At 36.7% G+C, this 15,997-nt stretch overlaps 1 protein-coding gene across 1 annotated transcript in view; it reads right to left on the reverse strand.

The window, feature by feature from the left end:
* Positions 1-1,891: 1,891 nt before the first annotated feature.
* The window catches only part of LPAR1 (lysophosphatidic acid receptor 1), a 35,268-nt gene continuing 21,162 nt past the window's right edge, over positions 1,892-15,997 (reverse strand). Inside the window, exon 3 of the mRNA XM_032240333.1 lies at positions 1,892-4,659. Coding sequence (XP_032096224.1) covers positions 3,862-4,659 — 798 coding nt within the window. The 3' untranslated portion in view covers positions 1,892-3,861. The remainder of the gene's footprint in view (positions 4,660-15,997) is intronic.

Consider the following 15,997-nt stretch of genomic DNA (forward strand, 5'->3'; position numbering starts at 1 on the left):
CACATGATTTATGCCACATAAGTATTTCGCAACTAAAAATAATTATTAAGGTCCAGTACTCACTCAAAAGCAGCTAAATACAAGATTATGCTTAAAAACCAACCATTGATATTGCCCATCATTAATTTCAAAGGTGCCTTTATTTTAATATAAGTTGACTCACAGGAATTCAGTTGCTGACCAACAAATTGTTCTCTTGATCATGAAGACTGAATAGGTCTAAAACCCAGGGGTCATTTTGATCATTCCCAGGATAAATGAAAGTAAAACAAACACATTATTTACTGAGCACCCATTGTAGCCAGGCGTTTTCCAAGCTGCTGTATTTTAGAAAGCGTGGAACGAAAGAGAGCCGCTAGGCTTGGCTCCCACATAGCTGAATAAAGTGGCATTTACTGTAGTGGATTCATTACAGTGGCTCTGTTCTTCAGTTTTGAAGGCACAGAAACTTGGTTTTGTCATCACATGCACTCCTGTGAGTACCTACTGTGTACCAAACAGCCGTGACAGGCAATGTGGAAAAAAAAGACAACAAATCATTACAATCCTGCCTGCCCTCACACAGCTGGCTGTCCATCAGTAAAGACAAATATTAAAAACCAAATATGCACAAACCGAAGTAAAATAACCAGATTATCAACAGACTAATTTACAAAGAGAAGAACTTCGAGTAGACCAGAATTCTTGTTCCTACTGAAGCGGGAGGTCAGCAGGACTTGTTTTCACAACCCTGCTGATCAAAACAGGATGTAGCAAAGAAACCAACCAGAATTAGCAAGGACCAGAAATTATAATACATTTGCATCAGACACTCCTACCAGCACCATGAGGGTTTAAAAATGTGATGGCAATGACTTGGAAGTTAACCTTACATGGTTTCAGGAACTCCCCATCCCTTTTCCGGGAAGTTCACAAATAATTAAGAGTGGAGGCCCAGGCATGGTGGCTCATGTCTACAATCCCAGCATATTGAGAGGCCAAGGTGGGAAGATCACTTGAACCCAGGACCTCAAGACCAGCCTGTGCAACATGACAAAACCCTGTCTCTACAAAAAAAAAAAAAAAAAAAAGCTGGGTGTGGTGGTATGCACCTGTAGTCTCAGCTCTCAGCTCATTGGGAGGCTGAGGTGGGAGGTCTGCTTGAGCCCAGGAGGTCCAGGCTATAGTGAGCTGGGATTGTGCCACTGTACTCCAGCCTGGGTGATACAGCAAGACTCTGTCTCAAAAAAGAAAAGGGAGAGGGGAAGGGAGAGGGGGAGAGGGGAGGAATGGGGAGGGGAGGGGAGGGGAGGGGAGGGGAGGAGAGGAGAGGAGAGGAGAGGAGAGGAGAGGAGAGGAGAGGAGAGGGGAGGGGAGGGGAGGGGAGGAGAGGAGAGGAGAGGAGAGGAGAGTGGGTACAAATATAGCTAGGCAGCAATCCATGAGTGCTACTCTGTGCTATGCTGCCTAGGAGACAGCCCTGCTCAGCCGACGTAGTGGTCATTTTGCTGTATACCGTTGCCCTAATAAACTTGCTTTCTTTCACTGTTGGCTCACTCTTGAATTCCTTCCTGGGCAGAGACAAGAACTCTCCCAGGCTGAGCCCCAATTTTGGGGTTTGCCTACATTATGACAAGACCAACCCATGTCTTCCATATTGCCATGCCTATCTAAGGATGGACATTTACAATTCAAACAGGGAGCATATTGTACGAATGGCATTAGGCACCATGCCTTGACAAACATCTGTTAGGATTGTGACTTCCCTATTCTAAGCTTTCCAACCACTCCCTGCCCACATCCTGCCCATTCTCTTATTCTCGCTACTTTTCTCAAAAAGGCTATGGTCCATTTAATTTCTGCTTCCTATATTACAATCATATCCCCATCTTTCTTCACCAAATACCTTGACCCATTACCCTGATGGGATTTTCCATGTTATTCTAACACTTCTTCCAACTCATAGCTTTAAAAATCATGCTATTTATTCCAAAGCTGTCAACTGCATTAGATCTTTGTGGAGTATACTAGTTTAAATATTATTTCTCTTATTTTAAAGTTAGTGGTTGTATAGCGGCAGTGGTTAGGCATGGGAAAGAGGCATTTTGGGCAGATGTACACTCAAACACTAGCTCCTATAGCCTCAAAATGATTATTTCAACCTGAAGAACAACTCAATGACGCACAAAAGTTAGTATTACATGAATCATTCAGTACAATGCACACTGTAATACACAAGATATTATACAAAGGTCAAAATTAAAACAAGAACTTGGCAGGTTAGTAGTCCCAAGTTCAGTAGCCATTTGCTGCTGGCAATTCTATGAACTATGAGTAGCACTATAATAGAAAAAGTTCATACATATAAAAAACATCAACCAACATTTAGATCATCAACAAATAAACATTTGAGTCAATATAGAAGTACAATGTCTCATGTTATTTAATGTCTCATGTTTTATTTCATACAAAAATAGCATCCATGGTAAACCAAGATGTGTTTCGTCCACATCACGGAAAATATGGCCTTGTGGCGTAGGTGTGCTTAAGGTCCTGTTAATAAATATACAGAGGAACCATTTTTGCAATTCACTAATCTTCACTGGATAGAATAAGACAATCTCATATCTGAGGTGATGGGGTCCTCAGTGTTTCAGTTAGTTAGGCAAGGTTTTAGGTGTGTCAATGATCCCAAGGCTTAGTTATTATTCTCACAGGTCTACAAGAGGGCCAACGAGTATAGCTGGAAATGACGTCCATGATGCATTCACCCTAACCAAAACAGATGGGCCCTATGCATCAATCTGCTTTATTTAATGATCATTAAGACACTGTCTCCTTCAAGTGGCTAAAATTAAGGGAATTCCCAGAGTTCCAGTGGAGCCATATAATTCCATGTTACATTCACTCAAAAATGCTATACAAATTGGAGCACAGAGAACCATATGAACTCTTTCCATTGAATTTATGTGGGGAAAGAGGAGGTGATAAAAGGTTTTTTCAGTTTCCATAGGCAAAGATGATATGATGAATGGTTTTTAAAAGAGATTTTTTTAAGCTGATCAAATGTTAACGTGAATATAGTCTACGGAGAATATGTAATTCCATTGGGTAATTATTTTTAAAAATTCTCACTCTAAGCTTCAAAGGAAATGTCCATATCTGTTCTTTTCATGGGTATATCCCCAGGAGCCAGCACAGAGCCAGCACAGAAGGTGTGTAACTACCTTCTACACACATAAGTGAATAAATATATTATTCTTGATCACTATTATGAATTTTTCATCCAGGAAAAACAATGCTTATTTAAAAGCAGAAGGTATTTGAGTCTACAAATCTTGCTCTTCACCTTGAAATATGAATTATCCATCATTACTACAAATAGAAAATTAAAAGAAGGAAGTTTTCATGAAGATGACCATCAGAGAATATCATTAATTCCGATCCATTTTGTTCAGTAAACCCTGATATACTTACCTATAATGTAGTAACAATTACAGAATAGACTAATAAAAATAACTATATATGGACGCATATTCATATTCTACTAAAGCACTTTCTATCTGAAAATCTGTAATACAGAGACCATAATGCAGAAGTTTCGCAATTTAGGCTGTAAGAAAAACTAAATGAGTTTGATTAGTAATTCTGGTATTTTCAATATTAGATATTCCAAGCTCTTCAATGACATCTTTTACATCATCATCATTTATATTGTACCACTGAGACCCATGTTTCCCTAATGCTAATTCTATAATTTTAGAAAAACTCATAAGCTGACATTTAATATAAAGGTGCCTCATCCCCTTGTAATTCCTGCTTATATACCTGGTGAATATTCATACTGTTGTTTACCTCTGTCATAAAATAATGTGGTTTATGTTAAGCCATTGGGAATCTATAAAGTAAGTTACAGCCAAGACAAAACTTACCAAGCACAATGACCACAGTCTTCAAAAGACTCATCATGGTATCCCGATTCCTCCGGGGCCCAGAACTATGCCGAGACATTCTCATAGTCCTCTGGCGAACATAGCCAAAGATGTGAGCATAGAGAACCACCATTACCACAAAGGTCACCAAGTTGAAAATGGCCCAGAAGACTAAGTAAGAGTCGCTGTAGAGGGGTGCCATGTTGGAACAGTTTTCAATATCACAGATACAGTTCCAGCCCACACTGGGTATAGCACCCATAACGATGGCCATAGTCCAGATGACTACAATGACCACCACCACCCGCCGGTTGCTCATCCGAGTGTGGAGCTGCATGCGGAAAACTGTAATGTGCCTCTCAATTGCAATAGCCAGTAAGTTGGCCACAGAAGCCGTCAGGCTGGTGTCAATGAGGCCCTGACGAAGGAGCCATGTGCTAACAGTCAGTCTCCGAGTATTGGGTCCTGTGTTGAACATGAGATAGAAGTAGGCCAACCCAGCAAAGAAGTCTGCAGCAGCCAGATTAGCCATTAAATAATAAATAGGAAAATGGAAGCGGCGGTTGACATAGATTGCCACCATGACCAGTAGGTTGGCCAACATGATGAAGATACAAACAGTGATTCCAAGTCCCATCACCAGCTTGCTGACTGTGTTCCATTCCGTGGCAAGATGCTTTCCACTTCGGTTATAAAAGAAGGCAATGGACTCATTGTAGAAGCACTGTGGTTCATTCATGGCTGTGAACTAAAAGAAAAAGAAGAAAAGATAATGAAAACCAAGCCACAGACCCAAATTTAAAGCTATAGAGGTAACACAAGACTTCTATAGCACATGCAACAGAAAACCAAAAGCAAAGAATTTGAACATTTGGTCCTGTATACCATCTTGTGATTATGTAGAAACCCCAAGATTTCTCACAACATTACTCTCCTCGAGATCAAAGGCGGTTGGAGTAAAATAAATGACAAGGTCTCTTCTCAGTGGTTGCATGTCACTGAAGTTTACTAGAAAAGCCACATGGCCCAGAAATCTCGCTTAAAATACTTGAGACAGACAAAAATGTTGCAGAATATTGCAACTGGAATATTTACCATAGTAAAATCTATTTGACCTGTTATTTAGGGAATCTGTAAACACAGATGGTTTCTAGATATGGTATCATTGCCCTATTATTCTGCATTTCTATTCTCAGTGGGATAGACATTTTGTAATGCAGGTTCCCACAAGAACCATCATTCCCAACATTTCAAAGAAGTCACTGTGCATCAAAGGTTCTTTGCCCAAAGCCAGCATCTGCTGCTCAACTTTCCTGTGGTCAGCACTGCCTACCCCCACAACTCCTTAACCCCAGAATAGCACTTGTCAACCAATCTATGACATGAGAATATTTTTTTCTTTATGGAGGACCCAACGTAACCTCCAGAGAGTAGTTGACACTTCAACAATGCTCTGCAACTAAAATATACTTAGATTAGATGCAGCATATTTTTTTAAAGTGTGGAGTGATAACGTTTTATAACATTTTTACTTATTTTTCAATATCATTGATAAGAATATATTTGCTTATTTATATTCTCACTTAAATCTAAAAAGAATTGAGACACTTTAAAATAGAATAATATAGTCAACAAAACTATGTAAACAAAATTAGAAAATAAGCAACAAAAGAGAAATTAGAAAATTATGCATCACATAAAGTAAGTCATTCTTGAAGCCTTACACTTACTCAGAAGTTCCAAAATTGAAAAATGTATCTTGAAGACAGTTCACATTCTACTGTTTCATTTTTATTTTGCTTTGTGTCTAATAAATTACCTAAAATATATAAGACTTTTAACCACTATTATTGATCAAATATTCCACTGAATATCCATAGGTTATGTATAAATGTTTACCAAACACTGAAAATTCCAGGAACAATATGAAGCAATTAAGTGGTTAGTCTTCTGACTTACCCAGGCATCTCAATTCTCTTTTCCTTACCTAGACTTCAATTGCTTTTAGATTATGCTTCAAACATCATACTTAATATACTGTATAATCATTTATCTCTTTACTTGTCTGCTTCGTAAAGAGATCACAGTCCAGGGAAAGAGTGAAGACCTTGTCTTACACATCTTGGTATTGTTTGTACCTTCCACAGTGCCTCATTCATTGAAGAAAAACTTGGCTCATAGTGTCCCATTCCATCCCAAATCTTGCCATCACTCTGGGTCATCCACCTAATTTTCTTACCTCTCATTCTCTTGACCTCATCCCTCATTCCATTACAGCTCAGTTGCCCACCTCCATGGCCACACCCTGGACATTGTAATCACCCAAAACTGACTCCCTTTGGAAATTAGAGACATTCTAATTACTCATCACAACTTAGCATTCTTTAATTTTCTCACTTGACCCCCAATACTTCAGTTCTCTGAAATTACCTATTTTCTTGACTCTTCTATTTTTCCCAGTGGATTACCCTCCCCATCTTCCCCTTTTTTTCCCTTCTCTAGCTTAGATTCCATAGTATATCCTTTCAACTTCTTTATTGCTAACACAGAAACACAGTCTCTTCTTGAAGATGCTGGAGTCAGGCTTCCTTTTTTGCTTTGTTTTGTTTTGTTTTGTTTTGTTTTGTTTTGTTTTGTTTTGTTTTGTTTTGAGATAGTCTCAACCTGTTGCTCAGGCTGGAGTGCAGTGGTGTGATTTTGGCTCACTGCAACCTCTGCCTCCCAGGCTCAAGCAATTCTCCTGCCTCAGCCTCCCAATTAGGTGAAATTACAAGAGCATATCACCATGCCTGGTTAATTTTTTTATTTTCTTAGTAGAGACAGGGTTTCACTATGTTGGCCAGGCTGGTCTTGAACTCCTGACCTCAAGTGATCCACCCACCCACCTTAGCCTCCCAAAGTACTGAGATTATACAGGCGTGAGCCAATGCGCCCAACCAGGATTCCTTTAGAATTCAGAATTTTTCTGGTTTTAAGAACAGTTGCACAGTTCATATTCCATACACAATATAACATCCACAGCAGAGTTTAGGGCAACACTCCATAATCACGCAATTTAGAAAGCAAAACATGAACACCTATATTAAATTTGATATATGAAGGCATAAACAGCCTCATATAAATTCATTCAGAGGAGTTTTAAAACCAAATGAGTTATGAAAAATCTTCAGTTTTCAGAGTTTCTTGGATTTTGGAACCTTTAGATAAGGGAGTAGAAGGTTTTATCTTTACATCTCCTTATCCCATTGTACTTCCAAAACAATATATTAGAATAGCATCAGTCTTGGATGAATCCAATTTGTTGCTATTTCCACATGTACACTAAGGCTTCTGAGAAAAGTTAGGGAAAACCAACACATCTGCAGATTGATGCCTGTATAAATTAATGACATCTATCTTCAACTGGAACTTCAATGCTACATGATAATCTGGTTCCCCCTAATTATTACTCTACATATCCTGTACAATGACTATTTTAAGCTTACCTATCATTCTCCAACTTTTGAACCCCATCTTCCCTTTCTTCATCAGAGTTGCCAGAGAAAAATACAAATAATCAGATTGGAACTCCCTCCTCACTTTTCTCCCACCAAAAAGACAAAATTATCTGTTCAATAATCCATTTTTCTCTTCTGTTACAGCAGACAAGTTGTGCCCTTCATCACACAAGTGCTCTCCCAACCCTTCCTACCGTTTCAAGAACCTTGTTTCTGGCTAGGCATGGTGGCTCATGCCTGTAATCCCAGCACTTTGGGAGGCCAAGGTAGGCAGATCACTTGAGGTCAGAGGCCAACATGGTGAAACCTCCGTCTACTAAAAATACAGAAATTAGCCAGACATGGTGGTGGGCACCTGTAATCCCAGCTACTCAGAAGGCTGAAGCAAGAGAATCGCTTTAACCCAGGAGGTGGAGGCTGCAGTGAGCCAAGATCATTCCACTGCACTCCAGCCTCAGTGACAAAGCAAGACTCTGACTCGGTCTTGAAAAAAAACCAAAAAAAAATTTGATCGAGCTGTTTCCCTACTGGATATGTTTTAATGGCTTATGAGTGCACGTTAGATAAAAGTCTAGACTCTTCAATCATCTTATCAGACCTTACTTACCTGCCTTTCCAGCCTCAACTCAAGATATTAATGACTCAAACTCTCAGCTTCAGCTGTATTTAATGTGCTGTGCTCTCACTTTCTCTCCTCCCCACCCCGCCCCAACACCCTCTCTCTCAACTCTGGTTGAGAAAACAGCAGTTTCCTGTATCAGAATTACCTGAGAGTTTGTAAAACACTGATTGCTGACACACCCCCAAGAACTTCTGAATCAGTAGATCAGAGGTAGGGCCCCAAGTAATGCCAAGGCTGCTGGTCCAGGGAATCACTGTATCATAATTGCTTAGTTATTTGTTAATCCCCTCTACACTAGGCTATGAAACCCTATAGGGGCAGAGATTCCAGCTTCCTTATTCATTGTTGTATAGTATCTAACTCTTCCATGGACTATATGCTAAATATATATTGATTTCCTGCATACATTTAAGATATTTCCAAAAATGTTTAAACTTTACAAATTTCCTTTCTGTAAAGGATATTTAAACCTTGTCAAGACAAATATAAGTTTCTTCTTTTCATTAGTTTCTATGTACCTTCTCTGAATCAAGAAATGCTTAAACCAAATATCAGGCATATATTATTTCAAAGCATTCCAACTTCCGAGAACTAAGTAGCAACAAAGTTAAGCAGAGATACATGAAGCTTCTTAGCCCTTCCCACAAAGAAACACTACAAAAAAGTATAAATTATCTTTTTAAGCCACAATGTACTAAGATGAGTAAAACTGACAGATTTTCTCTAATGGTAGAGAAAAATGCCCTGTCCTATGCCATTTCTTTTCTCTCAGCAATTGAATGTAATATCATAAAAACCATACATATTTAATGACAAAACTCGTTTCAATTTTATCATCTGTGAAATGAGGAAATTGGACTAACTTATACAAAAGGTCTATTTCAGATTTAAAATCCTATAGTAAGAGGATTCTGGATAAGAACTCTGTATTTCATGAATATTAGCAGCTAAATATTGAAAGAGTAGAAAATATACCAGGAATTAAAAATAGAGAGGGTATAATATGCCTAAGAAGTGAGAGGAATTTCAGTTAGATTTATGACAATAGGACTGAACTGACAGAGGAATTAAATCTCCTCTCTTATTGTTTGCAGAAAGCAGCAAGTCAGGAGAATAAGCAGTGGAGACTCTTAAAGCATCTCCAATAGTAGTCAGAAGGGCAGTGTGAATGGGCTTTCCTGCTTCTTCAGGGGCTAATAGACTCAGGCAGAAAACCCACATAGTTCAGAGAGAATCCAATTTAACTGCAATTGGACTATAAGCCAGTAAGATAGTCAGGGCTATAATGACAGAAAAACAATTATGGAACATAACAGGGAAAAATGTAATCAAAGGAGATGATCATTGATCTCCCACTGAAGAATAAATCACCTCCCACTGAGGCAGATGCATGGGAGGGAAAAAAAAAAAGAAGAGATAGAAAAGATTAAATGATGGGACATCTCTGATTTTTGTTCTCAATATGTTTTGTTAATATAGTAACAATGAAAATAGAGGAAGTCATTATGAAGACAAAAGAAATCAGTAAAAGCTTCACTGAAATAGTTTTTTATTGCTACTTTAACAAACTCCTATAAATTTAGCTGCATAAATATACACATTTATTATCTTACAGTCCTAGAGGTCAGAAGTCCAAAATAGGTCTCATGGGGCTAAAATCACAGAGAGGACAGGGCTGTGTTTCTTCCCAGAAGCTCTAGGGGAGAATCCATTTTCTTATCTTGTTCAACTTCTAGAGGCTGCCCACATCTGTTGGCTCATGGCCACCTGTCATCTTCAAAAGTCAGTAATGACTAGTCAGGTTTTTCTCACATGGCTGACACTCAAACTTCTTCCTTCTTATTCCACATTTGATGACTCTTGTGAATACACTGAGCCCACCCAGACAATCTAAGAGAATCTCCCCATCTCAACATCTTTAACTGAAACACATCTGAAAAGTCCCTATCGCTATGCAAGGTAGAAGCCACAGGCTCTCAGGATTAAGTAATGGATATCTTTGGAAGCCATTATGGCACCTACCAGAGCAAACTGAGAAACAATTTCTGAATTAAAAACAGCAATGCAGGCAATGAAATGAAGTATAAGAATTCCAGAAAACTGAAACGGCAGGTAGAAGACAAGAAATTCACCCAACACTCAAAAGTGTCAGAGATGGCAAGAACAGAAGAAAGAGTCAGAGATAACGCAAACAAAAGAAAAGAAGGCACATATAAGAAAAACACTATAGATGCACGAGGAATCCAAGAAAGATTAGAATAAAGCTGAAGAAACACAGCTCCAAACAGAAGACAAGTTTTTGCCTAAAAAGAAAGATCTCAGATTACTGATTTAAGTTTATATAGATTACAAAACAAAGTTAATTAAAATCAACTAAAATGTAGGCATATCTTGATGAGATTTTGGGATCTCAATGGTAAAGAAAAATTCTAAGAGTTTAGAGGAAAAAAATGAATTAATTAACAAGTCAAATATCTGAGGAGAAAGAGAATCAGAATTGCTAAGAACGGACCCATTATGAAGAGAAATTTTTTGAGATACATGCTAAGCACATTGATGTTTTCATATGAGGACAATAAAAAACAGTCATAGAAATGTGAATATTATAAAGAATGCCATCTACATTCCATCTATACTTCCTTCCTAGAGAAAGTATATACATTATTTAAGTCATAAGAAAATAACAAACACATACACACAATAAATACAAGACCCTGGCAGCAAGCATTAAAACCCACAGAACATCATTCTAAGTAATTGTTCTTCATAAAGCAGATATCAAAAATAATTCTTGAAAGAAGCTATACCTATTAATAAAATAGCAATTTAATAATAATCTGGGATTAAAATTACTTACTATATAGATAAAAACTTGAAATAGGGAAGCAGAATGTAAAGGTATTAATTTTCTCCTATTAAGTAAAAATGAGACATGATTTAAATTGTAACAAGTTTTCAAAAATAAATTTAAATATGCTGATTCAAAAACCACTGAATTGAATAATTAACACACTAAAGCACAATGACAACTTTTTGTATTACTGAAGAAAAACAATGCAAAATAGGAGGGAATCATAAGTAATATACAGAATGACAATTTTGTAAAATTTATATAGGTAAGATTATAGATGATTTTCTTTTCATCTTTACAAAGTAGCCATATTTATTGCAAGAAATTTTGGGAAGAACAAAAATACACTCATACAAAGCTCAATAAGTACTTTTCTAAACAGTTCATTATTACAAAATCCGAATCACTATAATTAGAAACTTCTCTGTAATAAGAAGTTATAACAGAATTTTGCCCTGCCCAAAAAACAAAAACATAAAGAAGACAGCATTATTCCCAAATTAAGTTGTCCTCAGAACTGAAAAGAGAAGTTCATACTCATGCCCTTTCTCTCATCCACCAATTATTTTCTTTTAGGATGATAGGGTCGGAGGGAAGTAATCTCATTGGCTGCTCTATAGAGTAGATGTTCCAAATCTCAGAAATTTTCCTCACCTTATTGTGTAATCTAAAAATAAGTTATAACAAATCTGCAAAGCCTAAACTCTAAAGAGTCACATATGGTGTTCATCTTCACCATGCACTTCATTCACCCATGCACACATTCGTGAACATTTATAGGATACCAGGTTGGGCATGGCACTGCATTATTTCTTCTGGGGTAGAACTGATGCACCCGAGTGCCTGCCTGGAGTCACTCACAGCATATTTGATGTGTTCTTTAATCTCTTGAAAGACAATTACATATTCATTAGCCAAAAGGAAAAGGGAACAGTTGGTATAAACTCCCATACTAGTAATTACACCACTGTGGTTTAGTATTTAGAGATTAATGTAAATATGTACTCTACTGAGATAATCTAAGGGAGACTGTAATCTATGCTGATAAAGAACTAGTAATATGTCAGGGTCACTATTTGCGGGGGTCTGTCTTGCAGACCCTGACTAGACGGATGAATAAAGTACACTCAGACACAAATTTCTAGTGAATCAGTGGGCTATCAAACCAACTTACTTTCTCTACCTCTGTTAAAATACAGTAGAGTGAGCAGGGGCCTGATTTGTAGCTTTAGTTAAGCAGATCTCTTTCTGATTCTCATGTTCAATCAGCTCAATTGCTCTTCAATAAATTCCAAAGCTGTTCTGAATCTCAGTTGTCTCATTTGTAAATTAAGGCAAGAATGAACTCTAAGATTTTTTAAATTCTTGTTATTAAATTCAAAATAATGAGGCCTATTTTCTTTCTCCAAAAAAGATTAGAAAACAGACAGCACAGAATTTATTTAAATTCCATTAAGTCTCTATTAACAAGAAAAAAAATGTCCTCATCCTTCTTAGAGCTTCAAATTGGAAATTTTAAAAAGTGAGATGTGTTGTCAGAAGAAATAGAAAATAGGCCACAAAACAATACTGATATCCACTAAAAATTATTTAAAACTAGAATTCTTAAAATTGCTGAAGAATATGCAACTAGTGAATTTCAGAAGGTTTATCTGAAAAAGTACATAAAGTGCTACTTCTTATAGAATAATAATGTATAGCAACGTGATATACACATATGTAAAAAGAAACTGTGGAACACATATATTGTTAAGTTGATAAAAGTACTTTTTATCTATTACAGCCCACTGTCTACCATGCTGAGAAAAGGTACACATCATCATACTTGCCAAATTTGTAAAAAGAATTCTGTGTCAGTCCTAAGAGGAAGGAATGGAAAAATTCACTAAAAACACTAAGATGTGCTGGATAAAGTATAATAAATAGTCCTTAGATGCACTGCTAAGCTAAGAGGGAACCTAAACAAAGGTGAATGGCTGTCTAGGCAGCAGATTGTCAGAGATCATGGGGACAGGGCTTTAAATACTGCTGGGAAATAGATGAGCCCTTGGGCTTGACTGAGGCAGTGAATTGGAATTGAGACCCACCCATCAAGCTAGCAGCGTCAAAGATCTTCCTATCAGTAAGTGAGTAGATCAGAAAAAAAAAAAAAAAAAAAAAAAAGATATTTCTACTTGCACTGGGGAGAACAAGGAAGTTTTGTCTGAAGCTCAGGCCCCATGTTGGAAAATAAGAGTCCCTTAAGAAAATCATGACTCTAGGCCCACAAATCACACAAGGTTGGGATTTGAAGTTAGACTATCTGTCAAGTCTGAGAACCCACAGGAGAAGACATTAACACAAACCAAGGTCCTTGAGTTTGTGATATCCCCATGCTCCTCCCACTCACCACCTAGCACTAGCAAATATCAAACTTCTCTGGAGGATGAGACCTCAACACAGCCACACAGGATTCTCTCAAGCCAGCCCCACTGAATATAAACTCATCTTCCAAAAGTTAAAAAAAACATAGGAGGATGCCACATGTGAGAATCTGCAGAACAGTCCACAGCAGGATTAGATCCAAGAATGTCAGATAATAAATGATTAAAGACAAAACTGAACAGATTGCATTCTCCCTTTTCCACCTCTATCGGTTCAAGAGTTATATATTGTTTCTATTCTTTAATGCTTAGTCTTAATATTTTAACATGCATACTTGACTTGAAGTCTAAAGGTAATCCTCTTCCCTTATGTTTTCTCTCCAATGCCTCCACTCCCATCTTACATGTTACTGTGGCTCAACATTCTACTTCCATTTGTTCTGAAGACTACCTAAATTACTTGCTAATACTTATTTCCCAAGTTTATTTGGTTACCCCATAAGAAGCCAGCAGAATCGTGTTACAAGAACAAGGAGAGTAAGAACAAGATAAATGATGAGTTAATCTAATTTAAGACCATAAATGAGAGTTTCTAAATAAACTGCAAGTAAATCAAATACATATCTTCAAACACACACACACACACACACACACACACACACGACAGGGCATGTGCATGTATGACTAAATGGGTTGTATGTATGTATATATATTTCTTACGACTAAATAGGGTTCATTCCAAAATGCAAAGATGATTTAACATTTAAAAGTTTGATTACATAATTAGTCACTCTAACAAATTCAAAGAGAGAAAAAAAGCCAATGATCATCTCAAAAGACATGAAAATGTGTTTGGTAATTTTTACTACATTTTCACGATATTTTGCCAATCTATAATTAGAAGATAATTTCTTTAACTTACTGAAAGGTAGCTATCAAAATATACACTAATTATCATATTTACGTGTTCACTTTTAAAACATATCATACTTAAACATGACATTCCTGTCATATTTAAGCACTCGCTTTCAAAACAGAAACAGGGCCAGGCTCATTGGTTCATGCCTATAATCCCAGCACTTTGGGAGGCCAAGGCAGGCAGTTCACTTGAGGCCAGGAATTTGAGACCAGCCTGGACAACATGGCAAAACCCCATCTCTATTATAATAAAAATATGAAAAGTTGGGCGTGGTAGTGCACGTCTGTAATCCCAGCTACTTGGGAGGCTGAGGGATGAGAATTGCTTGCACCTGGGGTTGCTGTGACTGAAGATAGCACCCTGCACTCCAGCCTGGGTGACACAGTGAGATTCTTTCTCAAAAAAAAGAAAAAAAAAACAATCAGAAAATAACAATTTATTTATATCCACATGTCATACAATCAGCTACATAAAAAATGCAAGACAACCTATAAACAAACTGTACTAAGAGAGTTTAACAAATTTTCTGAATTAATCATCATGTCATATGAATTAACTGCTCCTATAAAAACACCAGAAAAAAAAGATTCTAGTTATCATTTCAAGAAAGAACACATTTACAATAACAAAAGCTCTAATGTATCTAGGAATAAGTCTAACTTTACAAAAGCTTACAAGAAAACCTAAATAAATGAAGAAATAAAATATTTTGTGAATAAAGATGTAAAGATGTCAATTTTCCCAGAATCAGTATGTAAATATAACATGATAAAATTAAAATCCCAAAGGTGTTTTTCATGGAACTTGACAGACTTCCTGAACATTAACATGAAAGCACAAAAGAACCACAATATCCAAGATAACTGGAAAACTAATAACTACATGCCTTATTGAATACTACATTTTAAGTGATGGTAGTTAGGATATTGTGATATTAGCATAGAAATACATAAATAGCACAATGGAATAGAATAGAGAGCCTGAAACACACATATGATAACCTGATATGAGAGATACGATTTTACCCATCAATTGAAAAAATGACATATCTGTTCATTCTTGTAAAAATACTTGAAAACTGAATATTTACTTTAAACACAAAAATCCATTTCAGGCAACATGAACATATATATATATATAAAATAAGTAAATCTCTAAAATTTTAAGAAGAAAAGGAAAAAATATATTTATAAGCTCTGAAGAGGGGGATATTTCTAAATATGACCAAAACGCATTGATAAAATGTGACTAATCAAAAATTTAAAACTTCCGTGATGCAAAATATGAGTGAAAAGAAAAACTAAACTAGTAGAAATGTTAGAAACACACATAAGAAAGACTTTCTCTACAGTGAAATATAAAGACTTCTTACAAATCAAAAAGGGGAAAGCCAAACAATCCAATAGAAAAATAGCCACAGATGTGAACAGGCAATTCACAGAAGAGAAAACCTTAACAGTCAATAAGCACATTAAAAGAAAACTACATTTACTGGGAATCAGAGAATTAATTACAAACTGTAGTGAGATCCAATTTATTTTCATCAGATTGGCAAAAATTACCAATTTGGAAAATGTCAAGAGTCAGTGAGGTCAGTCCTACAGTGCTGGTGAAAGTAAAATTTAGTGTAATAGCTTTGAAAAACAGTTTGGCAAAATCTATTAACTTTGAACATATTCACACACTAGATCAGAAGACTCTATCTCTAGTCAAAAAAAAAAAAAAAAAAAATCACACATGTGCCTAAGGAGAGGCACAAGAATTCCAATTGCCACTCTTTTATAATAGCAAAATATCAAAAGCAACACAAATATTTACCTGGTGAATGAATCAC

This window comes from Sapajus apella, unplaced genomic scaffold (assembly GCF_009761245.1).
Source record: "Sapajus apella isolate SASKATOON/1434 unplaced genomic scaffold, GSC_monkey_1.0 scaffold46, whole genome shotgun sequence".
Classification (NCBI taxonomy): domain Eukaryota; kingdom Metazoa; phylum Chordata; class Mammalia; order Primates; family Cebidae; genus Sapajus; species Sapajus apella.